Below are 18,719 nucleotides of genomic sequence, written 5' to 3'. Positions count from 1 at the left end.
ATATTGAACAAATAATCTGTAAATATATTTATTTCTTCTTAGGAAAACAGAAAGGGCATTTACAGACGAGCACAAGGTGTTGAATATGAAATTTGTGGACTCATGTCAAGTAATGAGTTTTGGCCAGGTCATAAGTAGGTGGATTTGTATAGGTTCGTTATCCAGAAGGGAGTACAAAATAAATACTAAAGCAAAAAATATTTCTCAGCAAATTATTGCGAACCTAGAAGTACAAAATTCTGCGTATCATGCAATGCTAAAATTACGTGAGCAGAAGTTCTTTTTCCTCCGCCGCAACACGCCTTGTTTGATCATCAACTTGGGAAATCTAGCCACCGGCTGTTTTATTCATGTTAATCATTGCTAATATACATGATGTCTTCCTTTGATATATGCATCAAACCTCTGTCTCTTCTGCCACTGGCTTGTGATCGGTCCGGTTGGCCTCGCTGGAATATCATGGGAAGGAAATTAAAAAAAAAAAAATTGAACAATTTTAAAGAGAAATTTCTGGAACCGGGTGACTGTTGGTACTTGTTTAAACATGGCACTTACCTTCTTCAACACAAACGCCAAGTATAAGTAAGCTACTTCCCATTCATCTGGCGAGAGTGTGCCTGAAAATAGAAGAGGAATATGGCATTTCGTGTTATAAGCAGCAGCATGTTAACAAAGATGAAAGTACTGAGAATGGATGTTCAGCTTCAACGAGTGATCATGGCTCATGGGACTGAGAAAACTAAATGCATGAGCAAAAGGCCAAGGAAGACTTACTCTGATCTTGGTTGCCATCACCCAAGGCACCAAGTCTTCGCATGAGCTCAATAAATTCTGGTTTTTTCATGTACTCATGCACGAACTCATGGGAGTTCTTTGCAAAGACAAGCTCAAAATCGTACTGTAAAGTGTGAAGGATAATGTCAACCTTGCCTTATCTATTGCTTGGAGGGAAATATAAAGAATGAGTTAACTGACTCTTTTGAAATATGTGATACCTCTTCAGCCAATGTCTTAAATACATGGAAGGGGACAATCCATTCAGGACAATCAACAGCATCCTGCAACAGAAGTGGCATGGTAAGCGACAGAAGTGTAAATAGCATTCCTGAGCCACATCTATGACCTAACAAATAGTCTGATGTTAAAATACTAACAAGCTTCTTTTCCTGGAAACAAGTCAACAACTACTGGAACAATACCTCTAGATGGAACTTGTACTTTATGCCAAAGGGGCTGGAAGATTTAAATTTCTGGATAACGAAGAGAATATCAGGTTAAGATACTGTTCTATAAATTGCATGAAATTCATTAGTAAGATAATGAATTTCCACCCAAAAAACATAATTAGGAAGATGTAAACATGAGGAGAACAGGTTCACCTTGTCAGAAAATTCTTCATCAAAATGCACCCAGTAGACGCTATTTCCAAAAGACAACTCTTCAGCTGCATATTTAATAAAATGAAAACAGCATCTCCAATCAAGTTCAAGAATTGCAAAAGCAATGACATTATGCTAATGTACCAGAAGGACCAACATGTCATTATTCTGTTCAAGGAGAACAATGAGTAATCATATCTACTGGGAACAAGAACAGTTCGTGACAATTTGAGTATACCGTCATACAGCCTTCACACACAGTGAACACTGAAGACTATACCTGAGGATTCACTTCAGAACGAGAAATCATGGAAAGACAGCAAAAGCACCATTAGTAGTATAGATTATTTCTTCTCATTTAGATACATCCAGCATGCAATAGTTTCATCAAACTCATCACACTTGAATGCGTGGTTTAGCTAATCAAAATTCGTCTTTTAGTAAACTAGAGATAGATTGCAAACAGAGATCAGATCCTTGCATATGCTTATGTCTTAAGTTTGACGAACAAAATAATACTAAATCACAAAACATCAAATTCAGTCATTTTCTTAATTTTTGTAAACATTGCAGGTACATCCAAAACCTTCTCTCAGCTTTTTAACAAGGACATTTGCATCAGGCATTGTTCCAATAAAAATGCCTCCAGGACGAAGTAATGCTGACACATTAGCCAAGGCTCGCCGAGCACGAGCTTCTGTAGACCAAGAGTAATGCAACGCAAACTGCAGAATTCAAAAGGTTTGACGGATTAGAAATGAAGATACACCTTCAAAATTGAAAGTAGCCCGTAAATGAAATTTGCATGACATGGGATAAAAAAGTAGTAACACTTGGCAGGGGGAAATGGCAATTATTAAGAATATACAGCCTTATCGTAAATGATAGTGATATGTTTTCTAAATTTTTTCTATTAAGGCAACAGCCATAAGCCTTATCGCATGGTGAGGCAGCTACATATATCACATAATGCCATTGGGCTTTATCAAAAACTAACTGTTAAGATAATAAAAAATAGTAGAGTTAGACACCCAAAAAACCAAAATTGAGTGTATTTAAAGGAGAACACCATTGTTATTAACAATAATACATGAACCAACGATTTATCCAAAAACAAGCTGATTGCTGTGCAAGGGTGATTTTAAAGATGAAGGATATTGTACTTTATTGTAGTAGTAAAAGCCAATTCTTCTCTTTTTTTGGTGGGATTCAAAGATCCCTTGCAGTAATTAGCTTAAGTGATTAATTCACCTGACAACTACAAATATCAAAGGGCGCATCTTCTGCAAGAACCTTATCCAAGCGAACCTGATGATCAACAATTGTCATGAATAAGAGAACAAAGTTGCATTATCTGAAAAATAGAATACAGAAATTGCTAATAAAAGAAGGGGAGGAAAGTTTTCATGGAAGAAGGCAAATTTTGGGTTAGCTTATTATATCAACATCAATGACCTATATGTTATCAAACTATTCAACCACAGATAAAGTCATTTGGACAACACAAGGGATTTAAGAATCAATTTATAGAAGTTATAATACTACTAAAGTAGCTGCAGTGGCTGCAATCATAATCTCACATGGCAGCCTCTCCTTTCTCATCTTTCTGGCTAACCAACCACCGTTTTTGCCAAAACAATGCACTCAGTTCTTTCTGGTTAGAAGTGTAACCTCTTATCCTTTCAGGTTCAACTTTTATTTCTCCCTACAAATTTATTCTCTTGATGCTCATATGAGGGAGAAAAAAAAAAATAGTCATAGTCTGATTTTAACTGTTTCCTTGAGCCTTGATTATAAATTTATTATTTATATTATTTCTCTTTGTCTTCCTTCTTTCAAGTATCTTCAGTAAAATTTTAATACACTCTACATTCTCAATGTTCATCAAGCAACAAGAGAACAGAAAGTATCCTCATGAGATCAACATTGCAGGTTTAGTCACCTCATAACAATCTCCACAAAAGAGGCGAGCAGGAAATGTGAACTTTTTACGTCGCTGATGGTGGTCAGCATCACCATTGTACCGTGTTCGACAATCTTCAATCTGGAAGATTGTTGGAATCAGTGAGCTGCTGCTGATGATGACAAACATATAACAATTGCAAATATTTTGACACAACAAGGCATGTAATCTTTCACCATCTAATAGCAAGGACTTGAGGTATAACATATAAGAAATTCATCACCTGGAATGAGGGAAAATACAAAGTTTCAATGAAAAAATTTACCGCCATTAAGTGTACGTTTATGAATAATTTGAAATCAAAATTAGTATAGCTTGAAGTGTACAAGGAATAAACAATTAATTTATTCATGGAGAACACCTGCTTCAAGGTCATACCCTAAGCACATAACAGCCAAAAACAGAATTCTGTAATTTTTTTTTTTTTGGGGGGGGGGGTAGGGTGGGGGAAGTTAAACTGCAAGAGATAGACAGAAGAGGAGTTTTGTGCATGAAATAATCCACGAGAGTTATATATGATATAGAAATAGAAGTTGCCAGGAGATATGAATAATTTGTTCAAACCCTCCAACTTCACCTCATCACAATTTGATGAGCATATTTACCACGATTTCAGAATTCAGATAAGACTAATAAGTTGACAATTCACTCACCGAGCCTTCAGCAATGTCAATACCAACGTAATATCCAACTTTGGCCTTGTCCCATTTAATAAGATCGCCACCCTAAGAAAACAAATGAATTACATAAAGAGGCTTAGCTAAGGAAGGAGAGAAGCTTTTTCTATATTGAACATGGACTATAATCCATTAGCACCTTGCCACAGGCGAGGTCAAGGACTGCATCTCCTCGACGTGCATAAAGCTGAATTAAGACACTTTTAATCTGTTCAATAAAGCATACACACAACAATTAATCAACCAACAATGATGTAATATTCTGCTCAAAAGAATTTATGCGTTACAAAACATAAGGCATACCCAATTGTTGAGTTTCTTTAAATGAATAATTGGACTAGCCTCCCGCTCTTCCAGGGTCTGGTTAGTTCTTGCACTATAATGATCAGCCACTTTCCGAGCAAATATCTTCGTGCTCTCATCCTCCAGAAAATGTGAGTCACCTAAACACAATTCACTAAATGCAAATAAGCACACTAGCCAGAACCTTCAGAGCTTTCTACAACAAAAGCAACGAATGGAACGGGAATACACAAGTTTGCCATTGTGGTTCTTCATTACACGGTGGGGAAGTATAAAGCCTACGCTTTTTTTGTCAAACCCTTCCCACAATTGATTAATTACGTTAAGGTGAACTCTATTCAGCATAACCTTGTGTTAACAAAGTTAAGGAGAACTCTCATTCTCATTCTTTTTTTCATTCAGAATTGCAGAGAAGATTTCCCCACTGGCTCCTCATGCGTTTATCAGGAACCATACCAAGCCTAAAACTTTAACCACATCCCCCAGATCCATGAAACACCAAATTACCCCTTATAACTGTGAACAACTATACGGCAAAACAAATCGAAGAAAGGGCACCAGCATAAAGTCACCTTCTGGGTTATATCTAGTTTTGGATTGAGGTGGCCCGAAAGAGGTTGAAGGAGATTCCTGGTATCCACGTTTCATGGGGAACAATCAGAAAGTCAGCACAACTCTACCTCGATGCTTTAAGAAATAAAAACCGTTAATTTTGGGATCTTAACAAAGACAGGCCGTTTTGATATTTTTGTCGTCGAGTTCGATCAGGCGGAAATAATCAACATTCAAGTTGAATAAAGCGCGGAGGGGAACATAAATTGCTGTCTCCCGGAGATCTTATGCTTGCTGTGCAGCTGGAAGCGAGAAGGGCATCTAGCAAAGAGTGATAGGTGGAGAACAGCGAAGAATGGTGGTCTGCGTAACATCTGAAACAGGCATCTTTCTCCAAAAGAATCAGAGAACAACTATGTGATTGTATATGTGCTTGTATCAGCTTTCGTAGCTCAAAGGACCAACGAGCAACAATCCCCAGTCACAGTAGAACATCGCCCCCAGAAACACCTGCCCCTGATTTCATTTGTGGTTATCTCCAATAATTTCACTCTAGGCACGGGAGGAAGGGCGAAAATCCTTGATATTAAAAACGACGCTAATTATTCTCTGTTCTTATTGTTGTTTTTATTACTCAATAAAATAAAATAAATTCATGCACTTCTGTTCTCGCAAGTCATAAACGAGGATTTATACATTAATCCCTTACAAGGCGAAATTTTAATATTATTCTTGTTCACATGAAAAACAAAAGAAAAAAGGTTTACAGCTGAAAGAATATACAAAAAATTGTCTTTCAACCTAGCCGAAACTCCTCTCAATTCAAGGGTTCAAACACTAAAGAGAATAAATAAGTTAAGGAATGACTTTATTTTTTTGGTTGCCAACAAAGAATGACTATTTTAATGGTTAAGATCATCTCAAATTTAACACCAAAGTTCAAATATTATTTTTGGCCTCTGTATACTGTTGGGTGCTTTCCAACGTAATGGCATAATGGATTAAAATGAAACTGAGCAGCAAAAATGTGGCATTTGTTTTTCATTTCTCTTTCAATATATACTGCTTCTGGTACCTAATACAAAAGTTAATAAACTAACTTAAGTAGATTAAGAAAGTTTGTTAAATTAGTTATTTGTTATAAATAGATGTCATCTTTTTTAAAATATAATTGATAATCATATATATTAGTTACAGTTACAATTTGATAGATAATTTAACATATGCAACTACCAAAAAGGTTATTTTTTATAAAAAAAAATACTCCCTCCAGCTTTAAATATAAAATCTCTTTATGTAAAATTATAAATTATACTATAAAAAGGGTTTTATATTTAGGATCGAAGAAGTAAATAAATATAAAAAACAAAATAAATTGATGTTATATTTAGAATCAAATCTTTTATATTAAGTATTAACTTAGTAGGATTGAAAGATGGACTGCTTTACTCCCCCCCCCCCTCTTGTTACTTTTCGATCTTCTGTCAGATTTTGCCGCCAATCTTTTTCTTCGCACTTTTGTTTGGTTATATGGAGTATAGACCAAGCAATTCTAGTCTCAATCACATTTGCTTCATCTTAATTTTGATTCGAGGGCAGGGGAAGGGGACGAAGCAGAGAGAGACAAGTTGTCACCATTTTTAACATGTTCGTGGATATTTCATTCCCTTGTTGCTTTTGTTTCATTAATTTTTGAAGCACTGTACAATTACATTGTGGGTGACTCTGTGTATTGTATTCTTTACAAGAGAAAGAAAACAAAACCAAATCAAATGTCGCTCCACATATCTGTTTTTAATGTGAGCATCTTTTTGAACCATTGTACAGAAGCTTTGGGAATCCTCGTAAGGTTATTCTTAAAATCCACATAGTAGAGTCCAAACCGAACAGTATAGCCCATATTCCACTCCCAGTTGTCAAGCAACGACCACACAAAGTAACCTCGAACATCGCAACCGTCTTCCCTGTGTTAGACATGTATTACTTTAATTCTGTTCAATTGCAATAACTGAAAACCCATGTTATACTGAATTTAAGGGACCTGGTTTTTTAATACCTTATAGCGGCAGAGAGGTTTGAGAGATAGTCCCTATGGAATCTTATCCTCTTATCATCCTGCAGAGCCTTTTCTGAGGTTATGAAAGGGCCGGTTGGGTCATCCATTCCTGCCATAGTAAATCTAAACAACGTGAACACTTTTGTGAATTATTTTGATTAGCTTATGATCAGAAAACTCCTCCCTCACCATTTTCTGTTATAATCATTGGGGGATTCCCATACTTGTTCTTCACATGATTCACCGTTTTTCGGATTCCCCATGGGACAATGTGAAGCCAGCGTGAAGCTGCCTGGAGAAGTAAGAAGAGTTGCTTCAGAACAAAGTCTATACACGAAGTTTAAGCCTAATAGAGTTTCTTAATCGTACCCTTTCTCCAATTACAGCCCCTTTTCTGTATGCTACAAAGTAGGACAATGAATGAGACATAGAAGAAGAAAATGGAAGAAGGGAGAAAAGGGTCATAATTTCCATTGAAGGCTTACGGGTAGTAATGACAGCAGCATCAGATGAAGCATCCTGCAAAACTAGTTTCCGAATCCTAGTCCTGTCGTTACGAGTATAAAGTGAGGTGTAATGATTTATGCCAACAAAATCCAAGGATCCCACAAGCATTTTGGAGGTTGCATCTGAGATCTCTGGTAATCTTTCAGCTACAAGTTGTTCCATTGAAAGAGGATATTTCCCAAAAAAAAGAGGGTCAAGGAACCTATTATGGAAAAGGAATGTTCAGGTTTCCGTAAATGCAAATAAGCTATATTTATAATATATCATCTTAGTCGCCAAAAGAATTACCATCCAACCGAAAAATCCATAGCTCTGGCTGCTGCATCTTTGTCCTCGTCAAGATCAGTTATGGGTTCGTACCATACAGCATCTAGAGCTATCCCTATTTGACCCCCTTGTCTTTCCTGATTATTAACATCAATACCAGAATTAAAATGCCGAACGTGTTAGTTCTTGGAGTACGTAAATTGGCGCTGTTTTCTTCACTAATAGAGAACTTGTGACTTGCAGAAGTACGAATCAAGGATTGAATAATTGAACTGTGTATGTTTCAGGAATAGAGATGACTTGTTTAGGACCTTGAAATGTTGTCGATAAGTGCGGTATGCAGCAGCATGAGATAAGAGAATGTGGTGAGCTACGATGTATGGTTCAGTGGATGATTTTCCCTTTCTACATAAAAAATGACCCAGAATGGAACATCTTCCAGGGGCTTGAATGCCTAAATCGTAACCATGGAGGGCGAAGTTATGTGGTTCATTGAAGGTGACCCAGTACTTTACTCTATCTCCAAAAGTTTTGAAGCACGTATGGGCATAGTGCTCGAAGTCTTTTCTGCAAGTGAATTAATACAAAGGTCACCACTTTATCTCAGGAAGATCCATAACACGTCATTGCTTTTGAACTTACATGACTTGTGTGCTTAGCCATCCTTCATGCTGATCTTCTAGCATCTGTGGAAGATCCCAATGATATAGGGTTACAAAAGGCTGGATTCCTGATTGAAGAGAAGAACTAAACTTTTAATGCTATTTTGTGCTGTTTGTAAAAGAAAGATTCCTAGAGAAAATCTTTGTAACCTTTTTCCAGTAAAGCATCTATGAGACAGTTGTAATACTTTATTCCTTCAGCACAAGGTTCCCCTGTTCCATCTGTTCACGATTATTACATACGCAGTTAGCCGCTAACATGGATTTTATTGTATGGAAAGAAAAAAAACAGCTTTTTGAAAGGTTTACAACTTACTTGGAAAAATTCTTGACCATGATATGGAAAATCTGTAAAAATCCATCCCCATATCTTTCATCAATTCTATGTCATTCTGCGTAAAGTGGAATATTATTAATGCTTCAGTTGACGTTAAATATTTTAATCACAAAGGTCAAGTAAAATGGGAAGAAACAAAGAACGAAAAAACAAAAACTTGAGTAATGTCACATCAGCATATAAGTTTAAAAACTCTTTTCACCGTGAGAAACTTCTTGGCATTTGTTTTCTTTACAGTCTGATTGTCTATTGCTTAAAGCGGGTGACATGTCGGCGTCATCATTTCAATATTCTCTCATTTTATAATTGGCGAGTCATCTCACCCTAAATTGTTTATACTTTCTTTTCCCATTCATATGAGCATGCTCTCCTTGAATGGGCCACTTGAAATTTAATTGAGACAGAAAAAGAAAAGTTGGGCAAGTAATCTAAATTGAAGTCCCAGAGTATCCTTCTTTTTACCTTAAATCGGTGATACTGATCCACGGTCATGTCTGCATTACTGAAGTCCAAAATTCTCCCTATCAGAATGCAAAACTGGAAATCAGAAACTTCTCTGCAGAGATCAATATTTATTGAATGTATTGATTTTGATGATATATTTTGGTTTGCCCTTTGATCTTACCAGGAAGCCTGGTGAAAGTATCCCATATGCTATCTCCTCTATTTCCTTCGTTAACAGCTCCTTCAAACTATGCAGCACAGCATTCCCAAGTGATGAATACTATTTCATTATCTGGATTGAACATTGCAAGGAAAAGTAAGATTCTAAATTACCTGGTAAGCTGAAGAAGCAGTTCCAAAGATAAACCCGTCTGGAAAATCTCCTCTGCTAATTGATTCTGCCTTTGCAAAGAACTGAATTATGAGAAGGAAAGCAATACAAATCCTCATGGTGCTTGAGGTTGAAAAGCTATACTACTTGCTACTTCTCTGTGGTTTCAGGCTGTACAACTTGGAATATATACACGGTTGGCATGCTCGGCTAACTTCGTTGTAAAGGTTAAGGCTGAAGAAGAAATAGACAAAACCAGAAGCAACCATGAGCTTACTAAGAAACTGACAATTGATGCGGGCTAACCCTATATTTTGTTCATATAGGAATTTGCAGTACTACCAGAAACAGAGGAAACCCCATAGTGGCAGAGGAAAACAGAGGATCATGGAGGAATTGGGATGGCACATTTGACAAGAAAGAGATATTTTCTTTTATTTCTTTTTTCCTGCTTTCTTGTTGCAGAAAACATGGTGGGGAAGTGTGTGTAGGTGTGAAGAGAGACGAAAAAGCTATATGGGAAACTTAAACATCAGGAAATGGCGCTATCTACATCAATTGTAGGTTCTAGTTGCGGGGAAGAGACATCTCTTGTCTGCCTTTCTCAAGTGACACATAAGAGAGGTGGAACCTTCCTATTCTGAATTTCTCTGTTTTCTTGGGGCGTCTGTTTTCTTTTGAGGAAAAGACACTCAAACTGAGGGCTATGAATTATTGAATATTGATTAATCATTCATCAAATAATAAATTACATTTACATACCCTTTTCAATTAGATTCTCAGATCCTATCAAACGCAAAACATGATTAACAATAATTAAAAAATGAGGGGGTAAAAAAAACTCTGATCATAAAACCAACAAGGCTGTGGAGTATGAGTTCAACATGGAGTACTTTAATTGTATAAGCCGCAGAGAACAAGTGAAATAAGTAAAAGAAAAGGAATTGAAAGGGATGTGATCATTAAGGAGGCTAGCAAGAAAGAAAGAAAGAATTTGTTTTGGAATAAATAAATTTGTTGGAGATAAGAATAAGAAATGGCAATGTGTGTTTGGTTGGCAAAACAATTCTGATAAACTCAAGCCACCTACCAAAGTTTGTCCAAACACCGAAGTATTCGGACTGAAAGTTCAAACCATCCCGCAAAAGCAAAGTGCTGAGTCCGGAATTTGGATAATATTTTGGATTCTTATGTGTCAGCATTTCTTATATCAGCTCTGCAGCTTGCAAGTTACCACAATTAAACAAAACTATTTCTTTTATTGTTTTTTAGTTAAAACAGATCACGCCTACATGTCAGCATGCATGTCCAGATTACAAACATCGGATGCCTTCCAAACAACTATTTGCACTTTGATCCTAAAATTTATGTTTTCTTAAAAGTTTTAATCTTTACTCCCTAAAAATTATCTCATTTATATTTTGATCCTTGAAACTATTGTTTTGGTTACTGAAATCTTCGGGTGTCAAAAACATTGTTTTATTTGGCCCAAAAAAAAGCATTGTTTTGGGAGCAAAAAATTTTCAGAGTAACCAAAACTGCTGGTATCAAATTTTAAGGATCAAAATAAAACTGAGATCAAATTTTAAGAACCAAAAATGATATGATATTCTATTTACCTGTACTCTTATATCCGCGTAGAATATAATGCTTTGAATATAAATAGCTCCCTATTAATACACTACAAGGAAATTTAAAAATTGATAACACTATGCAACTGAAGAGTCAAAAATCTTGTCGGTGCTTAGCTTATAAAGAGGTATATTGATTTTTCACAATGAAAAAGCTGTCCTTTGCGAATTTGTTGTCTAAGAAGGCTTGGAAAGCTAAAACGAACACGCCACGTCATTATTCATTGGTACGCTAATAAATGACATTAGTACGCTAATAAGAGGATACTAAACAAGAGGATTGGAAGCTAAAATATTACGGTTCTCTTTGTTCAAAGTAACATTGAAAGTACAGTTCCGACTTTTTACAGTTTGTATGATATCATATACTTATTCAAAACAAAAAGTGCTACGGCTTCAGAAATGGTTTGTTTAACTCTTTTTTCGGAATAGTATGTTTATGTATCTTTTCGACCTGCCTAAGAATTGGGCGTAAAGGGCTCGTCATCAATAAAGCTAAGAAAAAAATTAAAGTGTTATTAATTTTTTTTATATTTTATTATGTTACTTTGCCGATATATGTTTTATATTAAAAAAATATCATTAATTAATCTAGGAACAAATTATTGATTGAATATACATATATATATTTTAATTGGTATGTTTTGTCCAAAGTGAAGGCCACGTGTGGCGATGCATGAAAGCGGCACAATGCTTGGAAGTTTTTATGATGGTCATTGATTGAACTTCACTATCTTTTGGGCCACCTACTCTTACCTTACTTTCACACGCAACCCGCACAATCCTTTAAACCAGCCCAAAACGTTGGCAAAAAAAAATGAGCCCAAAAAGTTGGGCTTTTAGACCTTTTCGTTTTTGCCCTTTTCTCTCTTTTAGCCCACCCTTTCTTTTAGCCCATGTTTACATTGGCTCATTTTTATTTTCATTTTTTAGTTTTTTTATCACTTTTATTATTTACGCTAAAAAATAGTCAATCCAATTTTCATAACCAATTTTTTTCACTTCATAAATCAAGCTCAAACGAACTCATGAAAGACTAGGAGTATTGTTAGATGAGATAGGGTTTATTTAAAATAGCTTATAAGTAGCTTTTCAATTATGATTTGTAAAATACAAACTTATGAAAGGAGTTTTGCTCAACTGGCATGAAATATGTTTATGAGTGATTTTCAACGTGATCCCAAACAAACCCATATTTGACTGTGTTATTTATGATATACTCCTCCGGTCCTTAATATAGGATCCAATTGTTCAGTTAGTTTTGGTCTTAAATATAGAACTTATTTCTCATATTTATCAATTTTTTTTCTAAATTACCCCTATGGATACTTCCTCAACTATAATTAAGTAGAAGAAAGAAACGGAGTATTAAGAAAAATGATTATGATGTTTTAAGAAAAACATATCACGTTTCTTATAATTAACTAACTTACCTAACTTTATTAATCTAATCAAATTAATTAAATGGATTTTATATTAAGGACCAGAGGAGTATCTTGTCTTAAAAATAAGACTTATTTTCTTCACACTTAAAATATACGTTTCAAAAACATTTCTTAATGTTTGTTATTAACTCTCCAATTGCAATATTACATTAATCCCAGTAAAAAATAAATAAATACGCTCAACCTGATTCTAAATTCCAGAATGATTTTTGCAACAATAAAATATTCTAATTTTTTTTTATAAGAAGTGCGTCGGCACATAGCATGCTTTAATTTCATTCCCATCATAAGAAAAACATATCGAGCAAAAAATAATAACAATTTTGTGCGACTGAAACAATTAAATATGGATAATTTTTTAATACCCTTAATGGTATAAAAAGCATTCATAGGAAGATCACGAGTGTCATGATGAATTGGTGTAATTATGGAAAATAGAGGATAATCCAAGTCACTACTTGTTAAGTCATGACATCTGGTGATTCCCTGAACACCTAGCTTTCGCAGAGGAGAAATAATGGCAAATATATGTATCTATGTGCATATGTAAAGGGACAATTTTATTCAAATAAAGCCAAAAGGATACATAATAAATGTTAGACTTTTACAAGAAAGGGTAACTAATACAAATCACACAAGTCTAATGTAGAGGAAGCAATACAAATAACCTGACAATTTGAAGCCACATAAATAGACCCAGACAAAAATATAAGACTTTTAAAATCAGTTGACCCATAAAACTAACATAAGCTAAAACTAGAAACTGAAACTCAAAGCAGAACATCCACGCTCTTCACCAGTCATGATGCTGTAGAGAAAGAAGCCCAAATATTGCGTATATAAAGTGTTAGTTGATAAGACTCACAGGAGTACAAGATCCAATGAAAAGTGGACAAACAGATAAAAAAACAAACTGAGACTTTTTTGTGCTGAATGAATTGAATCCGTCTCCACGTCACAAAGTTAATTGCATGCAACATAATTGTTGCTTTCTGATGTGACTGGTGTGGCTCCTGACTATTCCTTGAGATGGAGCCATATAATTGTGAGAGACTCAAAACGTCTAAATGAGAAGTTCCCCACACTATTATGTAAAGCGACTCAATGCACTTTCACAGACACACACATGCTTGATTCTCCTATTACACACATGGCCTCTATTCAAGAATGCCCCATGAAACCCTCAATTCCCTTCACACCAATGAACAAATGGTGCGAGACCAATTCCCTGTCTCTCAGGCAACCTCAACTAAATTTATGACACAGAAGGAAACCAAACACTGGATATTTTCATGTCTATGTGGCTTGTCAACGTATTTCGACAATGATATGGTTGTTGTTGTTGTTGTTAGTTTTCTGTGCAGGTGTGCGTTCTCGTTTCTCAGCAGCTTTAACTTTTTCTCCAAACCAGACAATTTTTAATTTTCTGCAACAGTTTATGGGACCTTCTAGGCTCTTTTTCTTCTGGACAGATAGAGGCAAGGAACGAGATATGGAAAGTGACAGAGAAGAAAGAAGAAGAAGATGCAAGTTGCTATAGGGAGATTGTGGTGGCAAATGGATTTTAATTTGAGTGTGCAATTAATCGGTTAGTAGTTATATATTGTTAATATTTGTCTCTGGCCTCTGGGTCCCCCAGATGTTCACATCTGAGTCAGGAAACGGAATCACACTTCTATGAAAGAGATATTCATTGCCTAAAGAATATACATGGCTACGTGGTGGATACCTATTCAGATACCACTTCTACTAGTCATAATATAAGAATTAGATAATTAATTTAAATTTAAAAAAATTAATTAACTAGTTATCTGTCACAAATATGTGTTAATTTTTTAAAACTATCATCTTTAATCATTTATATTAGACCTTTTGATAGGAGCCCTTACAAAAAATAGATTAGATTTCAAATGAAAAAAAAAACTATAAATTTCAGAGATAAAGTATATTAAGATCTTATTTTTAGAAAATAACTCTTATAATGTATAGACATTTATACGCATATTCTATGTCCCATGTCGGCTATAATTAGCGATAATATGTTTCGATATATATGTAGTTATGCCTCGCAGAACTATGTCTTGATCGGCAACCACTATAAAAGGAAGGGCACACCAATTATTTTTATTTGTTTGTTTGTGAGGACAAATCAGTGTCGCTGAAATATTCTCTAATTAAACTTTTCTTTTATTTTTGTTGTGTTTGATTTGTCTTAAGATTATATTCAGTGGACTTCCATTTTCTCTTCTCTCTCCCTCCTTAACAAAAACAAAATAAATGAATGAAACATTGTCATTCAGTAATCAATATTGCTAATTTAATTTGCTGTTACCTCCCTAAAATCTTTTGATAAATACATAAAATTGAATCTCCAAAGAGATCATTATGATTGCCGTCCAAATGTGTCCAGCAGAATGAGATAATGAGGAAATAATGGCATTTTGAAGGATAGATAATTAAAGTGCCTTTTGTGAAGAAGACAAAATATATATATGTGTAAATTAAGGCTAATTCATCGGAGCTAAACTCCACTATCAACCCATCACTAATCACACCCCATTAATTATCCTTCATTAGTATTATTTAACTACCTAATTGACTACTTCAAAACCCACTTGTACTTATAATTAATATATCTCTAACATAATTAAACGGAAACTAAAGCAGCCATCAATAAAATACTCGATACGATCAGGCTGCTTCTTTTGTATCTTACCTGCATTTTAAATTCCTCTTCTTGTTTATATTTAATTTTAATTGCGCATGGGTTCCCCCCAATTATCGGAAAAGGGATAGACTAATGAAATTCAAGACGTATGAGTATTTTAGTTCTCTATTAATTACACAATTTAAGAACACACAGAATCACATATTGCACGATCTCCATAATAAACTTATATAAAAAAAATTTATTCACTGATCCCCTTATTAGGCGGGAGAAATTATTATGTCACCTACCTATATATGACTATATAGAACTACCCATGTACATAAAAATAGAAGGAAAGGAAAAGGTCAATTTAGAACCATTGAAGCAAATAAGTTAAAATCACTTATAGATAAACGAGTGGCCTCCATTAACTTGTATTTTCAACTTGATATTTGTATGGGGGACCAGAGCTCTAGAGATAATAACACTAGTACTAATAATCATAATTAATCAATTTTTTTAGTGTTGTAGGTGATGGCATGATAATTAGTTTAACGTTGATAACAATGATCTTAACTTTACGTGTGTCATATTAGAGAGAGTCATTAGGATCAATCTAACCAAATATACGAAGATAATCTAAGTATGTTGCATAAACACACAGGACAAAATTCGAAGACTAGCCATTTTCACTTATTATTTCCGAAAATATTATCTTAAAACTCAATTATACGGATGAAAATAATATATTTTAGTTTACGAGTACGGAAAATATATAAATTACAAATTCCGGCTAATTAAACTAAACTAGCGTCAATATCGAAGATATTTTTAGTGCCCAATGGGCAGAATGTGATTTTTCATGTCATAATATTGCCATTTTTCAAAAAATCAATTATTATTATTAAGTTAGAATATGAAACTGACCACAAAGAGAAAGAAGGAAAGGAGGAAATTAATGCCTTTTTTTGGGGGGCGAAAGAAAGAATTTATTTAGTGGAGAAGATAATACCAAACCTCATAAAACCGAGCACGTGGAGTGGGCCACATGAGCCCACTAGGCCCACCACCAGATCAATTACTATTTCACTAATCACTACCCGCTCAGTCATGGAAGGGCAAACTTGTAATAAAATGAATGAATGGGCACCAGATACTGACAAATTTCTGGGAGTTACGTCCGTTCCGTTTCTCGCTTATATATCTGCGTCCCATAGCAACAGTCGAAAACTCACACACACGGCTATCTCCTTGCCTCCTTCTTCCTTCCCTACTTCCTCGTTTTCTCGCATCAACGAGAATGAAGCGCTCCTCTCCCTTCTTCAATGACATCACTCTCTGACTCTGTAAGTTGGAACTCGCCGAGGAATTTGAAAATCCCATCTCCGGCGACTCTTCTTTCCTCCTCTTAGTTTTCTCAACGAAAGAATATAATTCAATTTAGATATAGTTGCATATACTGCGTAATTTGGCCGATGAGGTTCTTAGAATTCGTTTTCTGGTGTGGGTACCCCACCCAACGTTCCGAAGCTCAGACTGCAACCTCCTCGCAGCCTTTCGCAGAGGATGAGGGGTCGTTAGTGCCTCTGTCTGCCGGGACGCGCCACCGTAAGAAACGCGGAAGGTTGATAACGGCAACAGCCGCAACGGAATGGAGGCCATCGCTGGGATCTATTTCGGAGGACAATATGGTGCAGCAGAGGGAGAGAAGCAACGCGCGGAACCGCAAGGTGGAACCGGAAAGGGAGGTTAAGAGGAGGAACGCCGACGGTTCTGGTGCCGCTTCCAAGGCCCGCCACCGTAATTACGGCGACGATCACAAGTAATTAATCTCTCCTCTTTTTTTAGTCAGTAACTTATAAGAAACACGTTATAATTAAATTAGTGATAGTAATAGTGATCGGTTTGTTGGCAAGGCGTTTGATTTTTCCCCATCTGCAACAACACACACAAAAAAAGGATAAAAAAAACGCAGAAATATTAACCTTACGGAAGCATTTATAATTGGTATTTGGGAAGAATTTATGAGACGTGCCTATTTCAAAGATTAGGTGTGCGTTCCTTTTCGCATGAGGTCACTCATTTGCTGAGTTGAGTTGACTTCCATTCGCTTGAGGTCACTCATTTGCTGAGTTGAGTTGACTTCCATTCAAGAAATTCATAATTCATGATGCATCATACTGATATATAGTCGCAATCATGCAACAAGATATGTAGGAATTTCTCTCTTTGTGCAGCTCGATCAGAAAACTTTTGCTGCTATAAATATCGTGAAGATCCAGAGATACTGAGGATTTGTTTGTGTGATTGGAAAAAGGGAATTCTAAAATGATATGTATCAGTAACCAAAATTAAGGGACCACTTTTACAGATTTCTTTCTTTCTTTCTTTGTGCTTCCCCTTTAGAAGAAAGGAAAGCTCTGCAGTTCTATGTATGTCTTATTTTTTCTAATTCATGTCTGGATTTTTTTTTTGGCCTGATAACGAAATACGTAATTAATGATTGGAATAATTGCAGGCGAGTTGCTGTTGCGACGGTGATGCCAGCGTTTTCTCCGACGCCGTTCATGTTCTGAGAGTCAAATTTGGACATTATATATATATATATATATATTTATATATAAAGGAAAGCAAAAAATGTATATATAACAACACAATATTTTGTTGTTGGATTAGGAGAGAGTATAGATAAATAAATGATGCATAGCTTTCAGTGTGGTGGCTTAATTATTATTGTGAGATAGAGACCATGAGCTTCTATCATTCATTATTGTTGCTCTTTCCTTTGTAAATGAATAATTGATGATGAAGCCCCTTTAATTTCTTCCTCTCCTGTCTGCCTAATTTCCTGCCTTTAATTTTCAATGACTTTTAAGTTAAAAACCGTGGGAGGAAAATATAATAAAATACAGGAAAAGATGTTCCACTGCTTCATTACACTGATAGGCATCCCAAATAGCTGAACTACAAGCTAATACGTTAGTTTACGATATTCATTCAGATTTTTTCTTTGAAAACATATTAAGTCGCCTTGAATATATACGTGTGATGTGTAAAAGAATACATCATTGGTTCAACAATTAAATTAAGATGTCAAACGCAAGAAAAAGTTCAATCACACCCTATAATATAATCAAGCAAAACATAAAAATCTAATTAACAAGGAGGGAGAGCCAGGAAGTTGAAGAAACGTTCAGGAGGGGAAGAGGCGAACGAGCTGGACTAGGGAGTACAGTATGGTAATAAGAGGCAATGGGGGAAGATATAATGTTGACGTCTTAGATTTTGAGAATTTTCTTGTTGTTTGTTGCTAAAATTAGATTTTGAGACTGATGATTTCGGTTATCCACCAGATTATAGTATCAAAATTTGATGCTGAAGTACGCATGATTGTTTTTAAGGACAGAATGCCCGTAAAGATAGAGAAGAGAAAACAACATATAAAACTAGGTTGTAACAATGGGGTCAAGGGCCAGCAACATGCGTGTTCCCAGACGTTGGTTGACAACCAAGTA

The 18,719-nt window shown here is 35.5% G+C and overlaps 3 protein-coding genes across 6 annotated transcripts; 1 reads left to right on the top strand and 2 right to left on the bottom strand.

The window, feature by feature from the left end:
* Nucleotides 1–12: 12 nt before the first annotated feature.
* LOC114720296 (mRNA cap guanine-N7 methyltransferase 1) lies at nt 13–5,406 on the bottom strand. Its single transcript, XM_028905930.1, has 13 exons — nt 4,895–5,406; nt 4,323–4,462; nt 4,159–4,227; nt 3,996–4,067; nt 3,322–3,423; nt 2,631–2,687; nt 1,966–2,104; nt 1,380–1,444; nt 1,200–1,250; nt 996–1,058; nt 775–898; nt 556–617; nt 13–449 (listed from the first exon to the last, which is right to left on the bottom strand). The coding sequence occupies exons 1-13, from the start codon at nt 4,968–4,970 to the stop codon at nt 354–356; spliced, it is 1,116 nt and encodes a 371-aa protein (XP_028761763.1). The 5' UTR covers nt 4,971–5,406; the 3' UTR covers nt 13–353.
* LOC114720297 (uncharacterized) lies at nt 2,775–18,030 on the top strand. 3 transcript variants are annotated; one of them, XM_028905932.1, is made up of 3 exons: nt 2,775–2,779; nt 16,649–17,026; nt 17,723–18,030. In XM_028905932.1, exons 2-3 carry the CDS (start codon nt 16,680–16,682, stop codon nt 17,778–17,780), a joined length of 405 nt encoding a protein of 134 aa, XP_028761765.1. In that variant the 5' UTR covers nt 2,775–2,779; nt 16,649–16,679; the 3' UTR covers nt 17,781–18,030. The 3 variants fall into 3 exon arrangements, with proteins under 3 accessions (XP_028761765.1, XP_028761766.1, XP_028761764.1); XM_028905933.1 differs by lacking the exon at nt 2,775–2,779 and adding an exon at nt 16,455–16,550 and having other exon boundaries at nt 16,740–17,026; XM_028905931.1 differs by lacking the exon at nt 2,775–2,779 and having other exon boundaries at nt 16,455–17,026.
* LOC114720295 (putative beta-glucosidase 41) lies at nt 6,506–9,877 on the bottom strand. Of its 2 annotated transcripts, XM_028905929.1 has the most exons (14): nt 9,821–9,877; nt 9,481–9,712; nt 9,329–9,395; nt 9,166–9,224; nt 8,683–8,758; nt 8,517–8,588; nt 8,347–8,434; nt 8,016–8,271; nt 7,726–7,841; nt 7,416–7,639; nt 7,300–7,331; nt 7,120–7,222; nt 6,931–7,039; nt 6,506–6,838 (listed from the first exon to the last, which is right to left on the bottom strand). In XM_028905929.1, exons 2-14 carry the CDS (start codon nt 9,595–9,597, stop codon nt 6,643–6,645), a joined length of 1,515 nt encoding a protein of 504 aa, XP_028761762.1. In that variant the 5' UTR covers nt 9,598–9,712; nt 9,821–9,877; the 3' UTR covers nt 6,506–6,642. The 2 variants fall into 2 exon arrangements, with proteins under 2 accessions (XP_028761762.1, XP_028761761.1); XM_028905928.1 differs by having other exon boundaries at nt 9,481–9,855.
* Nucleotides 18,031–18,719: the final 689 nt, after the last annotated feature.

This window comes from Neltuma alba, unplaced genomic scaffold, assembly GCF_004799145.2.
Source record: "Neltuma alba isolate B1F8T4 unplaced genomic scaffold, ASM479914v2 tig00011972_pilon, whole genome shotgun sequence".
Lineage (NCBI taxonomy): Eukaryota > Viridiplantae > Streptophyta > Magnoliopsida > Fabales > Fabaceae > Neltuma > Neltuma alba.
Note: the sequence above shows the minus strand (reverse complement) of the source record. Positions and strands in the feature narration are given on the sequence as shown.

Coding starts and splice junctions, on each gene's coding strand:
- LOC114720296 (XM_028905930.1), bottom strand. CDS start 4,970: ATGAAACGTGGATACCAGGAATCTCCTTCAACCTCTTTCGGGCCACCT. Junction 4,463..4,894: donor AACTAGATATAACCCAGAAG/GTGACTTTATGC, acceptor AATTGTGTTTAG/GTGACTCACATTTTCTGGAG. Junction 450..555: donor TGGCGTTTGTGTTGAAGAAG/GTAAGTGCCATG, acceptor ATGATATTCCAG/CGAGGCCAACCGGACCGATC.
- LOC114720297 (XM_028905932.1), top strand. CDS start 16,680: ATGAGGTTCTTAGAATTCGTTTTCTGGTGTGGGTACCCCACCCAACGT. Junction 17,027..17,722: donor AATTACGGCGACGATCACAA/GTAATTAATCTC, acceptor GAATAATTGCAG/GCGAGTTGCTGTTGCGACGG.
- LOC114720295 (XM_028905929.1), bottom strand. CDS start 9,597: ATGAGGATTTGTATTGCTTTCCTTCTCATAATTCAGTTCTTTGCAAAG. Junction 8,759..9,165: donor ATCAGTATCACCGATTTAAG/GTAAAAAGAAGG, acceptor CACTTTACGCAG/AATGACATAGAATTGATGAA. Junction 8,272..8,346: donor TGGCTAAGCACACAAGTCAT/GTAAGTTCAAAA, acceptor ATTCACTTGCAG/AAAAGACTTCGAGCACTATG.